We start from the raw sequence: 14,897 nt of genomic DNA on the forward strand, positions 1-14,897 counted from the left end.
GCCTGTTCTCTCTCTATGTCTCTGCTTCTCTCTCTTTGTGTCTCTCATGAATAAATAAATACAATCTTAAAAAAAAAATCAAAATCAAATCTTGCCACTGTCACATGTTCTCATAATGCCCTTAGAGTGAAGATACTAAGTTCATCTCTGAAGGATCCAATCTTCTGCACATAATAGGCATGGTTCCTTAACCAACCCTCAATAAAGATCACAAAAACCTTACGTATCTGATATGTTTCTCTCTATATACACATATAAGTAAATATCTGATGCTAAAGAGTTAAATAACTGTAAAAATGGTCATAATCCCATTTAGTTGCTTACCCTTTTTTAAAAAAAGATTTTATTTATTCATGAGAGACATAGAAAGAGAGGCAGAGATATAGGCAGAGGGAGAAGCAGGCTCCTCGCAGGGAGCCTGATGCGAGACTCGATCCCCTGTCCCATGCCCTGAGCCAAAAGGCAGATGCCCCACCGCTGAGTCACCCAGACATCCCTAGTTGCTTATTCTAACAGGAAGAAAAACTTGACCTTTCTAGAAAGCACTTTAGAAGCATGACCTTGCTTTCTAGAGGAAAGGAAGTAAGAACTTCACATAATCATTTATGTATAATGATGTTCATTCCAAGATTATTTATAATGACAAAAAAAATTGGAAGCAGCCTAAAACATTCAACAATGAGAAAATGGCTAAATTATGGTGCACTATATAAGGAAATATTGTATAACCATTAAATGAGGGCAGAGGAGGTAATAAGATATGTTTATAAGAATAGGAAAATAATATTATTCTAAGAAAAAAGGGTAAAAGATGATTATACTGATCTCAATGCAATTTTAAAAATACACACATTTATAACCAAAAAAATGAATAGAAAAAAGAATAACAAACATATACCCTTAAATTTTAACATGTATCTCTGGATGGTAAAAATTGTATGTTTTTATATTTTCTTTGTACCTTTTTGTAATTTCCAAATTACCCACAATGAGGGGAAAAGTATCGTTTTTCTTTTTAAATCCTATTCTTACAACTAGATGTCTGGATATCTTTTAGGAAAAGCATTTCATTTTTGTTCAAGGGATAGGGCAGTAGGTTAGGCACACTCTAGAACCTAGCATCTATTATGGATTATCCAAATTCATCCAACCTGGCCTACCAGTACACTATGAATAGATAAACAGGGACCGAAAACTGCTAATAAACTAACCTGTAATCCCACTATCATGAAATAACAAAAACATTATAAAACAAGAGAACTGTCTTTATACAGAATATTGACATGTAACATAAGGATCAGTTTAGAGCAATCAGAAATGATAGATTCCTTAAAATAAAAGTGTCAGTGAAGCAAAGGTAGACACAAAACAAGCTCCATGCAACAAATAGCATTGCTTCAACTTTGTGCCAAGTACATCCTACAGTGCCAGAAAACTTTAAGAATTCTTCTCATGTATACTCAATATACTTGAAATATGTAACTATGCAGCTAACCATGAGTTGTTTTTATTTACATACAAAGGTAGATAAAATACATGTATAGGGTATATACCTCACTACCTCTCTGCTTGTAAAGAAAATGTGCTTGCTTACTGTACTGTTCTAATCTGGTACAAAACAGCTAAATCATAAAGAAGGTCTGAAAACAGTAGCCTCATGACATCTAGACATTCCTTCAAGTTGTAAGGTTACTATGAATTCATATATAAATAAAGAAAAACCATTACGGTGATAAAAACCACATACCAATGAAGAATGGTCACTTTTTGAAAAATGTTTGAGAATGTGCTCTATACTATTAAGATACTGTCAGTAATAAATCATAATTTAAGTTTTCACTGTGTTATTTTAAAAATCCTCTTAAGCTGGGATACAAGGATTCCTCCCCTACTAAGTTCACCCTCATCAGTTTGGTAAACATTGGATTTTCTCACTTATACTTAAAAATAGAGCCAATATTCGCAGCTTTAAATACCAGTACTATGCCCTGTTTTGTTTTGACTCCCCAAGTTATCAGCAACATATAGTGCCAGAAACTTTAATCCCTTTTCTTTCTTTTCTTTCCTTTCTTTCTCTCTTTCTTATTTTTATAGATTTTATTTATTTATTCATGAGAGACACAGAGAGAGAGAGAGGCAGACACAGGCAGAGGGAGAAGCAGGCTCCATGCAGGGAGCCCGATGTGGGACCTGATCACGCTCTGGGCTGAAGGTGGCGCTAAACCGCTGAGCCACCCAGGGATCCCCTAATCCCTTCACTTTAAAATGTTAGAACAACTCACCTGCAGCATACAAATTATGGCTAGTCTACAAAAAACAGCAGACACTTAAAGTCCACAGGCCTTACCTGATGAGAGATTATTTACAACATTTTAATTAAAAATTAATAATGAGGGATGCCTGAGTGGCTCAGCAGTTGAGTATCTGCCTTCTGCTTAGGGTGTGATCCTAGAGTCCCAAGATCGAGTCCCACATCAGGCTCCCTGCATGGAGCCTGCTTCTTCCTCTGCCTAGGTCTCTGCCTGTCTCTGTGTCTGTTGTGAATAAATAAATAAAATCTTAAAAAAAAAAAAAAAAAAACTAACAATGAAAAGATATACTATGTTAACATTCCACTTTGGGGTCCACAGTCCAAATACTGCAGGAATTAATGAGCAGATAAAAATCAAGTAAAGTTCCAAAATACCAATAAATATTAGCTTTCACTACTGTAATATTTATTTATTTATTTATTTATTTATTTATTTATTTATTTATTTATTGGTTTTATTTATTCATTCATGAGAGACCCAGAGAGAGACAGAGAGAGGCAGAGACACAGGCAGAGGGAGAAGCAGGCTCCATGCAGGAAGCCCGATGTGGGACTCGATCCCGGGTCTCCAGGATCACGCCCTGGGCTGAAGGCGGCACTAAACTGCTGAGCCATCCAGCTGCCCTACAAAATATTTCTTTAAAGTAAGTAATCCATAATGGTGAAAAGAAAATAAAGATATTCAAATATTTTTATTTTTAATAAGCTAAAGTGACATTAGTAATTGAAATGATGAGATATGGTCCCTCAAACAGATTTAGATGAATAAATCCAAGTTCTTTCTTCCTCTAATTTGTGTGATCTTGGATAAGTCAATTTCATCTCTCTAAACTCAAATCTATCTGTATCTGTCAATTGGGGGTGATACCAACTATTCAGATTTAACAGTTCTGAAAGGACTAACAGGAGAATACCTTGTAAATGAAAAATCTCTATACAAATATAAATCATAGTATTTCCATTCTGATGAAAAACAACCTAATGTTCTATTTTAAAACTATCAAAAGTTTAATGTGTGAAAATTTAATACTAGAAATTTAAAAAGCTAGACTTAATCACTAAACATTAGGACTAAAAAAAAAAAGCTCCGGATTTCTAAGCAGAAAACTGAGATCAAACAGAATCCTTTGAAAGTGAAATGTTTTGCCCTCTTACTGGTTATCTATAGCTTTAACATATTTCAGATATACCTACCAGAAACTATATTACTGCTAATTATCTTGCCCCCCAAGGTAGCTAATGACTTGGGTACTACGGTAATGATGCTACCACTGGTAGTTTTCACATAGGTTGCAGCTCCAGGGGTTGCAGCCATCCGACCTATGGATGGGCTCACTGTTGGCCGGGTATAGGTTGCCTGTGTGCCTATAAAAAGGGAAAAGCCAAAAGAAAAACTTGTCATTACTTATAGAAGAATGACAATTTATACAGTATAGCTATAATTCAATATAATATGCATTGCTTTAACTTGAAAATGGAATTTCAGGGTGTCAAGACATTAAGTGACAATTTACAGCCAGTTTTCAATGTACATAGCACGAACTACAGCCAAGTCAATTTGAATTAATTTTACACATAAAATTTTGTGATGTGTTGCATCAAATTACTAACCCCAAGAAAAAGTATAACTGTTCCTTTCTTCCACTACCCTTCTTCCACTAGTTCTATGCCAAAAGAAACTTAAATTTAATCATCTTTCCTGCCAGAGCATTTTAGATATTTCTGTTATAGATTTTAAGGTCTCTGCATCTGTTTTTTGCTGTCTCAAGGCCAAACCCAATGTCAGCACTCAGCAAATAAAGTAATATTGTTTGCTTAAAATATTATAAACTTTTGCTATTTTGTACTCTGCTACTCTCTAAATATAATTCCATCTTTTAAGAGTTATTCCATCATTTTACTAGAGATTAAAGTTGAAGTTGCCAAGAGTTGCCAGGAATATTTCTTTTAGCCTAAAAAGTTCACTATTTACGTATTTCTTCAACTCTAACTGACCCGTCAGAATATTTTTCTTCATGTGTCTCAAAGGATTTTACACTCTTCCCCACTATTCCAAGGACTTTCTTCTTTTCCCACAGCAATCAAAAACTAACCAGATGAGCCTGTCGTAGTTTCCTACAAATCTGGTAACTCAGAAACACTATTTCTACACTAAGAACTACTAGCCTGGGGAAGAATGAAGATGACTAAGATAACACCTTCTTCAACAGGAACACATTTTTTCATGATAATTAGAATAGTGTGATAATTGTTTTCAACAACCCCCTCCCTGCAAAAATGCTTTTAGCAAGGTATTTAAAAATTGTTAAACACAATCACAACCCAAAAAAAGGAGGAGGGGAAGAACATTAGGTAGAATTAATTTAAATTGGTTACCAACATATATCTGAATCCTAGTGCAAACCTAGTACAACAAAGTAATAAACATGCTACAAACATAATGTGAATCAGCTGAATTTTAACAAAAAATTTTCCACTTAAACTTTTATTTTAAAAATAGAAACACTTTTTCTAACATAGATACACAGGGACAGACACATTATTATTTTTCACTACCTTTCCCTAAGATAAAAAATCATATATAAATAACACTACACTCTTTGTATTAAATGGAAAAAAAAGTTTTGGGGGTGAGGGGAGTATGATAAATGTAATGCAAGAATAACTATTTTTGAAGTATAGGCTTTGCAGAGACAGCAAGTAGAATCCTGGTTGTCAGGGACTAGGAGAAGGTAGTAATGCAGAGTTAATGTTTAATGTATAGAATTTCAGTTTGGGAGGATGAAAAGGTTCTGAAGCCAAATGGTGATGATGGTTACAAAATAACATGAATGCACTGTCAATGAACTATACACTTAAAATGGTAAATTTCATGTTCTATTTTATCACAATTAAAACGAAAAAAAGAGAGCACAGGTCTTAGAGTCAAACAGATTGGGGTTCAAATCCCAGATCTTCTTTTTATTAGCTGCATGACTTTGGCAAGTTGCTTAACAGAAGTCTCTGTTTTGCAGCTAAAAGTGGAGATATTATATTAAACCCTAAGGGAGATTAAAGTGTAATGTCTGAAGAGACCTTTACATCCTAGCCAATAAATGATAGCTTTATAAACCTGAGACAGGTATCATTTTACACTATTTAGATTCTATCTCTAAATGCTAGCCCTTCTCAAAAACTCTGGTTAAGAGCTATACAAATTTAAAATAATAGTAATGGCTAATTCTAGTATTTATTAGTAATAATAGCTATTGAGCAGTCTGCTAGGGGCTTTACATACCTGCTTTCCTCTAATACTTACAATAACTTTATGGTACAGGTATTGCTATCCCATTTAAATAGACAAGGGACAAGATTTACAGGGATTAGTAACCTGCTCAAGGACACAAACAGTGACACTATTTAAAATGTTCTACACTGTCACTTCCTTGGGGATAGCCTGGCTGTTCTCATTTCTGGGCAAAATGGCATCCTGTGCTTCTTTCGGTCTGAGTAATGCTTACTACACTGCGGTGTAGTACAGACTTTTAGCCTTTTAAGAGTGCAGTCTTTTTGGGCTGGGAAAGTGTTTTCAGTCTCTCAACAAATCCTGACTAAACACCTACTTCCAGACCAGCTCTACGTATATACAGTGAATAAAACAGAGACAGTCCTTTTATCATGCAGCTAATGGTCTAATAAGGTGAACTACATTAAGTCAACAAACAAGGAGTGAAGTAATTAGAAACTGTAGTATGTGCTATAAAGGAAAAGAAGACCATGACAATAATAAGAGAAAGCTAATTTTAGTTGGGGGTAAACAGGAGAGACAAGAAAGGCTCTTAAAGAACTGTCTCATTAATCTCTGTATCTCCAGTGTCAAGCACAATGTTCTTACAAAGAAATTACTCAATGAAAAATGATGAATGAATGGACTGATGCTCAAGAAAACTTACCAGTAGGAGTGGTTACTAGTTTAGTTGTCATAATTGCACCATTACTACTAACCACCATAATAGGGGAATTGCTACTGGTGGGCAGAGTTGCTGTCACTGGTTTGGGTAAGATTTTACTTGGTTGAACTTGTTGTGTGATGATTTTAACACCTTTGAAAGAAGAGAGAGAAATCTCAGTACAGATTAATTTAAAAAACATGTTCTTCATACCAACCGAAGAGGGCAGTAGTTATACATATTTACTCAATCTTGCCTAAGAAACTTTTTACTTAATGAAATGCAATTTTTATTCCTCAAATTCCTCTTTCCTAATTTCTTTCATTCAAGAATATAATTAAGGATATTACAGAAACTATTAAGCATTTATTTAAAAAATATTTTTTGTCTCTGATCACAACATATAAGAGCTTTCAAACCAAATTAGTGATGTGATTTTCTTCACATTTTTTAAAATTTTTATTTAAATGTTATAATTGTTCATTGACTTTCCAAATGTAAATTACCAATTTAAAAGAAATCTTTCCAAAAAATAAAATAAAAAATAAAATGAATCTCTCATGCTAACTACAAATTTAAGTACTAACAATTGTTAACTGAGGAAGGAAATTTTTGCTAATACTTTTCCACCACTAACTTCATTGAAATAATCCATGGGATAGAGTATATTGTCATAAACTAAAAATTATATTAATTTTTTCTATAGTGATTTAGGTGACACATTAGGAAATAAATAAATCTATTTATTTAACAACCTTAAATAACTTTAAATTTCTTACAGCCAACCAAGAAGTTAAATTATGATCTTCACCAAGGCAGAACTGGGCAAATTATTATCTCTATAACTCAGTTTTCTCATCCATAAAATAAAGATGCTATCAGTATATATGTTCTTGGGTTGTTATAAAGATTAAATAAATCAAAATTGTAAAGTGTCTAAAATATAGCAAGAATTCAACAAAATACTATTATTGCAGAGATAAAGAAACTCTGGTTATAATAAATCATAACCAGTAAAGTTGTAGAAAAAAATCTTTTTCTAGTATTACAATACTTAAAACATATAAAAAGAAGTACCCCCAAATAACCACGACAGAAAAAACTGAATGAAATCAGGAAATTACTTTGTTCAGTCCTATACAAATAAGTTGAAAATTTCGATCTAATAAATAATTTTCTAGAAAAATATTAGTTATCAAAACAGACTTTAGAAAAGACAAGAATTGCCTTAAAATAAATTTTAAAAAACTCCTCCCCCTTCACCAATAAATAGCAGGTCCAGATAGTTTCACAGAACAATTCTAAAGTCTTGTAAAAAGATAAGTTCAATGTATATAAAACCATTCTTCTTTAAAGTTCTCATCACCAGAAAAAAAAATTGTAACTGTGTGGTGATAAATGTAAACTAAACTTGTTTGGGTGATTATTTTTAATATATACATATATCAAATCATTACGTTGTACATCTAAAACTAATACAATGTTATATGTCAACTGTATCTCAATTAAAAATAAAAATCATTCCAGAGATCAATTTCTGACAAGAGAGCATGAGGAACTTTGCTAATCTGCTAACCCAAATGGAACTAATAAAATGATAACTAATGAAAAGTTCTGGAAATAGTCCCAAGGACAAATGAAGAAATACCTATTCAAGAAAATGTAGAAAAATTCAGTAAGAAAGGAGAGATCTGTGATATTTAAGCCAAAACTTGTCCCTCCTTACCCACTATGAGTGAAGGCAAAGACTCCTCTCCAGACTGCTGTAGTCAAAAACACAAGGTTTCCTCTTATTCCAGCTCCTTGTTGGAGGGCTTTCTTCTGAGGAGCAGCAGGGCTTGAGCTTACCTCATCCTACCCCTAGAACATATTGCTAAGTCCCAGGCAAGTAATGTCAAGAAATGGGTATTCCCGTCTTCTGCCAAGCCCCCAACTTGTGAAACAAAGGGTATACTTTGGGCACAATGCTATCAAAAAACTGGAGTCCTGGTCACCACTGCCCTGGTTTGTGAGGTGGTGGCTCTACCACTAGCAGTAGCAAGCCAAGAGGCTATCAGGCTGCTGCCCACCCTCCCACACCCGCCTTTATTGAGTGTTCAGCTTCTAGGGCAGGGGTGTTCTTCAGAGAGAAGCTTGCCACTGACCTTATACCCAGACCTCCAGAGCTGTGTAAGAGTAGAAACAGGTAATAAAACAGATAGTTTGTACTCTCTTCCCAAAGGAACTGACTTCATTTTTAATGGAGCATGGAGAAATCCAAGCTCTCAAGAATAGTAGAGGATGAAAGGCAAATGGAAGAAGATTTATGGATTTAATGAAAAGACATTCAAGACAATGGCCAGATGGCTCACAGGAGAGAACTGAGTACAAGGAAGCTGAGAGGAATCCTCCTGTGGTGGGAACAAATATACCTCTGAAACATTCCTTCAAAGAAGACAAAATTTGGACTAGTTTGTAGAGCAACTTATATATAACAATATATAATGTCTAATATCTAAAATATCAAGGGGCGCCTGACTGGCTTAGTTGGTAGAGCATGTTACTATCAATCTTAGGATTGTGAGTTTAAGCACCATGTTGGGCATGGAGCCTACCTTAAAAAAAAATAAGTAAACTAAGTAAAATATTAATACAGATATCTAAAATGTCCAATTCCAATAAAATACATGGAGGTGTGCAAAAAACAACAACAACAGGAAAATATGACCCATAGACGGGAAAAAAATGCAGGCAAGAGAAATTCCCTATTAGAGCAAATACATGTCAGATTTAACAACAAAATACTTCAAAGTAGCCATTATAAATATGTTCACAGAAGTACAGGAAAGCATGATTACAGAAGTAAAAGAGGTTATGACAATAAAGTTGCATCAAGTAGAGAACATTAAATAAAGCAGTAGTAATTAAAAAAAAAAAAAAAGAGCCAAAGGGAAAATCTGGAGTTAAAAAGTAAAATAAATGCAATAAAAAAAATTCACTAGAAGAGCTCAAGAGTAGATTTGAGCTGGCAGGAAAAAACAAAACAACAAATGTGAAAATAGAGCAACTGAGAGTATGCAAGCTGGAAAATGTTAAGAGAAAAAGGAATGAAGGAAAATGAACAGAACCTCAGAGAAATTTGGAACACTACTTAAGTGCCCAAACACATACGTAACAGAACGACCAAAAGAAAAGAACAGCATGAAAAGAGAAGAAATAGTCAAAAGAAACTGCTGAAAATGTCCTAAATTTATTGAAAAGCAGTAACTTCTACATCTAGGAAGCTCTATAAACTCCAAACAGAATAAATGCAAAGAGGGCACTTGGGTGGCTCAGTGGTTGAGCGACTGCCTTTGGCTCCAGGGTCCTGGGATCCATTCCTGCATCAGGCTCCCCAGAGGGAGCCTGTTTCTCCCTCTGCCTATGTCTCTGCCTCTCTCTGTCTCTCATGAATTAAATAAATAAAATCTTAAAAAAAAAAAAAAAGAAGAAACACAAAGAGATCTACTGATACATCATACTAAAAATGCTAAAAGTCAAAAGCAATGGAAAAAATCTTGAAAGTAACAAGAAAAAAACCAATTTATCACTTATATAAAGGAACTGCAGTAAGGTTAATAACTGACTTCTCAGCAGAAACTGTGGAGTTTAACAGGCATTAAGATAGCTATTCCAAGTGTTCAAAGGAAAAATCTGTCAACCAAGACTCCAATATCCAGCAATGCTATCTTTTAGAAATGCAGGCAAAATAAAGACTTTATCAGATTAAAAAGAAAGGAATTAAAAAAAAGAAAAAGAAAAAGAAAGGAATTTGTTGCTAGTAACAATGTGTTGCCTTACAATAGATGCTAAAGGAAATTCTATGAAAAGAAGGAACAAGGGAGAAAACAATGATGTTCACTCTTGAAAGTTATACTCAATATTTTTCTAGAGGCTCTACTGAGAAAATTAGGCAAGAAAAATATATACATGGCATCCAGACTATAACAGCAGAAATCATCTCTATTTGCAGATGACATGATCTTTTTTTTTAAATATAGAAAATCCTAAGAAATTCACCTAAAACTATCAGAACTAAAAAATGAGTTCAGCAAAGGTACAGGCTATCAAATCAACACAAAAATCAGTTGCAAAAAAATTTTTACAAATAAGTTGTAATTGTATAAATTAGCAACAATCCAAAAAATGAAATTAATAATTTCATTTACAGTAGCTTCAAAAAAATACTTAGGGGACGCCTGGGTGGCTCAGCAGTAGAGCGTCTGCTTTCAGCTCAGGTTGTAATCCTGGGTCTGAGGATCAAGTCCCACATCAGGTTCCCTGTGAGGAGCCTGCTTCTCTCTCTATGTCTCTGCCCCTTTCTCTGTGTCTCTCCTGAATAAATAAATACAATTTTTTAAAAAATGATACCAAGAAATGTATCAAACAGTTTTTAAAAATACTTAGGAATAAATTTAACAAAAGAAGTGTAACATTTGGGATCCCTGGGTGGCGCAGCGGTTTGGCGCCTGCCTTTGGCCCAGGGAGTGATCCTGGAGACCCGGGATCAAATCCCACGTCGGGCTCCCAGTGCATGGAGCCTGCTTCTCCCTCTGCCTGTGTCTCTGCCTCTCTCTCTCTCTGTGACTATCATAAAATAAAATAAAATAAAAAAAAGTGTAACATTTATACTCTAGAAACCACACAACACTGTTGAAACAAATTAAAGATCTAAATAAATGGGAAAATATCTCATATTCATGGATCAAAAGATTTAACATTATTAAAATGGCAATACCCCTAAACTGACCTACAGATTCAATGCAATTCCTATTGGAATCTCAGTTGACTTCTTTACAGAAATTAATAAGCTGATTCCAAAATTCATATGAAAATGAAAGGGACTCAAATAGTCAAAACAATCTTTAAAAAATAGAACAAGATAATAGTAATTACACTTCCTGGTTTCAAAACATACTACAAATCAATGGTAACCAAAACAATGTGGCATTGGCATATGGACAGACATACAAATTAATTGAATAGAACTCAGAATACAGAAACAAATCCACACATGCAGTCAACTGATTTTCAACAAGGTGCCAAGACCATTCAATGGGGGGGAATAGTAGTCTTTTCAACAAATCACACCGGAACAAATGGATAGCCATATGCAAAAGAATTAAATGGGAAGTTTACTTCACATCATAACAAAATTAACTCAAAATAGATAAAAGACCTAAATTTTTAAGAGGTAAAACTATCAAACACTTAAAAAAACACATAGAGATAAATCTTTATGATTAGGGATTTGGTAAAAAATATTCTTAAATATGATATCAAAAGCACAAGCAACATCAGAAAAAAATAAATTGGACATCACCAAAATTAAAAACTTTTGTAACGGGACATCATCAAGAAAGTGAAAAGACAACCAAAAGAATAGCAGGAAATATGTGCATATCATGTATTTAATAAGGGTTTAATATCTAAAACACAGAAACTAAAAAAAAATTTTACAACTCAGTGATAAAAAGACATCCAATTTAAAAGTAGACAAAGGATATAAATAAATATTTCTCCAAGGAGGATATAAAAAGGGCCAATAAGCACAGGAAAAGATGCTTGACATCCTTAGTTATCAGAGAAATGCAAATCAAAACCATAATGAAATACCATTTCACACAAATGAGGAGGGCTAGAATCAAAAAGTCAGAGAGTAACAAACGTTAGAAAGAATGCAGAGAAATTAGAACCCCATACACTAATGGAGATGTAAAATGGTACCATCATTTTGGAAAACAGTCTAGTAGTTTCTCAAACAATTATACATAGTTACCATACAACTGAGCAATTCCACTCCAAAGTATATATACAAGAGAACTGAATACCTAAAACTTACACATGAATGCTTTCCACAAAATATACTCATAAAAGCCAACAGGTAGAAAAAACCCAAATGTAGATCAATGAACAAATGTATGAACGAAATGTGAAATATTATTTGGCCATAAAAAGGAATGAAGTACTAATACATGTATGAATTTTGAAAACATTGTTAAGTGAAAGAAACCAGTCACAAAAGACCACATATTATATGAGACCATTCATATGAAAATCCAGAATATAGAAATCCAGAGACAAAAAGTAGATCAGTGGTTGCCTAGGGCTAGAGAGGCTGTCACAGGGTATAGAGAATGAGAATTAAAGGTCTCAGGGTTACTTTTCGAAGTGGTGAAATGTTCTAAAATCAACTGTGGTTGAAGGTCACACATATCTGTGAATATACGAAACTCTACTGTACTATATACACTTTGTATGGGTTATGTGAATGGTATGTAAATTATATCTCAATAAAGCTTTTTTAAAAAAAAATTCCAAGTATCTTAAAAGAAGAAAACATTACAATTCTTTATTGAAAGCACATATAATATTAAACTAAAGCTTGACAAAGACTGTACACAAAAAATTACAAATCAATTTCTCAAGACTTTCAATTCATTATCAATACCTCATACTGGGATAAACTGCAAAATATTTAAATGTAAAAAATGTGAATTGTGACTAAAAATCTAGAAGCATTAAAGACTACACTGATAAATTCAACTATATAGCGATAAAAAATCAACATATTATAAGTCCCTGTAAATAAAGTCAACAACAAACAAACTGGGAAGAAAATCTCTGCAAATCATGAGATTTGCACAAAGGGCTTGCCAATTATCCTGATATAAAAAAATTCTCGGGATGCCTGGGTGTCTCAGTGGTTGAACGTCTGCCTTCCGCTCAGGTCATGATCCCTGGGTTTCTGGGATCAAGTCCCGCATCAGGCTCCCCACAAGGAGCCTACTTCTCCCTCTGCTTATGTCTCTGCATTTCTCTCTGTATCTCTCATGAGTAAACAAATAAAATCTTTTTTAAAAAATTAAATAAATAAAATAAAATTCTCAGAAACTGATGAGAAAAATATCACAGTAGAAATATGGACGATGAATAAAACTGAACACAAAAAATGAAATACAAGGATTCTGAAACATATAATAGTTGTTCAAACTCATTTCATATGAAATGAAATGAAATGAAAATAAAACATGGAGAAAAGACAAAAATTAACCACTGGGACTTCATGAAGATAAAAAGCTTTTGCACAGCAACGGAAACAGTTGACAAAACCAAAAGCAACCTACAGAATGGGAGAAGATATCTGCAAATGACGCATCAGATAAAGGGCTAGTATCCTAAATCTATAAAGAATTTATCAAATTGAAACCCAAAGAACAAATAATCCAATCAAGAAATGGGCGGAAGACATGAAGAGACATTTCTCCAAAGACATACAAATGGCCAACAGACACATGAAAAAATGCTCCACATCACTTAGCATCAGGGAAATACTATCAAAACCACAATGAGATACTACCTCACACTACCTCAGAATGGCTAAAATGAACAAGTCAGGAAATGACAGATGTTGGCAAGGATGTGGAGAAAAGGGAACCCTCTAGCGCTGTTGGTAGGAATGCAAACTGGTACAGCCACTATGGAAACCAGTATGGAGGTTCCTCAAAAAGTTGAAAATAGAGCTACCCTATGACCCAGCAATTGCACTACTAGGGATTAACCCAAAGACACAAATGTAGTGATTCAAAGGGACACCTGTACCCCAATATTTATAGCAGCAATGTCCACAATAGCCAAACTATGGAAAGAGCCCAGATGTTCACTGAGAGATAAATGGATAAAGATGTGGTGTATGTGTGTGTGTGTGTATAGATATATATACAGATACAGATATATAGATATGGAATACTACTCAGCCATCAAGAATAAAATGAAGTCTTGCCATTTGCAATGATGTGGATGGAACTAGAGGGTATTATGCCAAATGAAATTAAGTCAATCACAGAAAGACAATTATCATATGATCTCACTCATCTGTGAATTTAAGAAACAAAACAGAGGAACATAGGGGAAAAGAGGAAAATTAAACAAGACAAAATCAGAGAGGGAGGGCAGCCCTGGTGGCTCAGTGGTTTAGCGCTGCCTTCAGCCCAGGGCGTGATCCTGGAGACCCGGGATCGAATTCCATGTCGGGCTCCCTGCATGGAGTCTGTGTCTCCCTCTGCCTCTCTCTCTCTCTCTTTCTCCGTGTGTGTCTCTCATAAATAAATAAAATATTTTTTAAAAAATCAGAGAGGGAGAGAAACTATAAGAGACTCTTAATCATAGGAAACAAACTGAGGGTTGCTGGAGGGGAAAGAGGTAGGGGAATGAGATAACAATGTGATGGACATTAAGGAGGGCATGTGATGTAATGAGCACTGGGTATTTTTTTTTTTTTTTTTTTTTTTTTTTTTTTTTTTTTTTTTTTTTTTTAAATTTTTATTTATTTATGATAGTCACACAGAGAGAGGAGAGAGGCTGAGACACAGGCAGAGGGAGAAGCAGGCTCCATGCACCGGGAGCCCGACATGGGACTCGATCCCGGGTCTCCAGGATCGCGCCCTGGGCCAAAGGCAGGCGCCAAACCGCTGCACCACCCAGGGATCCCAGCACTGGGTATTATATGCAACTGATGATTCAGTGACCTCTACCTCCGAAACCAATAATATAGTATATGTTAATTAATTGAATTTAAATTTTTTTAATTAAAAAACATTTTTTTTTTAATTTATTTATTCATGAGAGACAGAGAGAGA

The 14,897-nt window shown here is 34.4% G+C and overlaps 1 protein-coding gene and 1 long non-coding RNA gene across 22 annotated transcripts in view; both read right to left on the reverse strand.

Annotated features, from left to right (window-relative positions):
* LOC125753293 (uncharacterized) overlaps positions 1–14,897 on the reverse strand; it is a 132,962-nt gene that overhangs the window by 44,778 nt on the left and 73,287 nt on the right. The window lies entirely within an intron of this gene.
* Positions 1–14,897, reverse strand: part of EMSY (EMSY transcriptional repressor, BRCA2 interacting) — a 90,710-nt gene that overhangs the window by 30,269 nt on the left and 45,544 nt on the right. For all 21 annotated transcript variants that reach the window (XM_049099140.1, XM_035704118.2, XM_049099137.1 and 18 more), the window contains 2 exons: positions 6,244–6,393; positions 3,506–3,676 (listed from right to left, as the gene is read on the reverse strand). In XM_049099140.1, the coding sequence (XP_048955097.1) occupies positions 3,506–3,676; positions 6,244–6,393 (321 nt within the window). The remainder of the gene's footprint in view (positions 1–3,505; positions 3,677–6,243; positions 6,394–14,897) is intronic.

The sequence above is a fragment of the Canis lupus genome, chromosome 21 (genome assembly GCF_003254725.2).
Source record: "Canis lupus dingo isolate Sandy chromosome 21, ASM325472v2, whole genome shotgun sequence".
NCBI classification, from domain to species: Eukaryota; Metazoa; Chordata; class Mammalia; order Carnivora; family Canidae; genus Canis; species Canis lupus.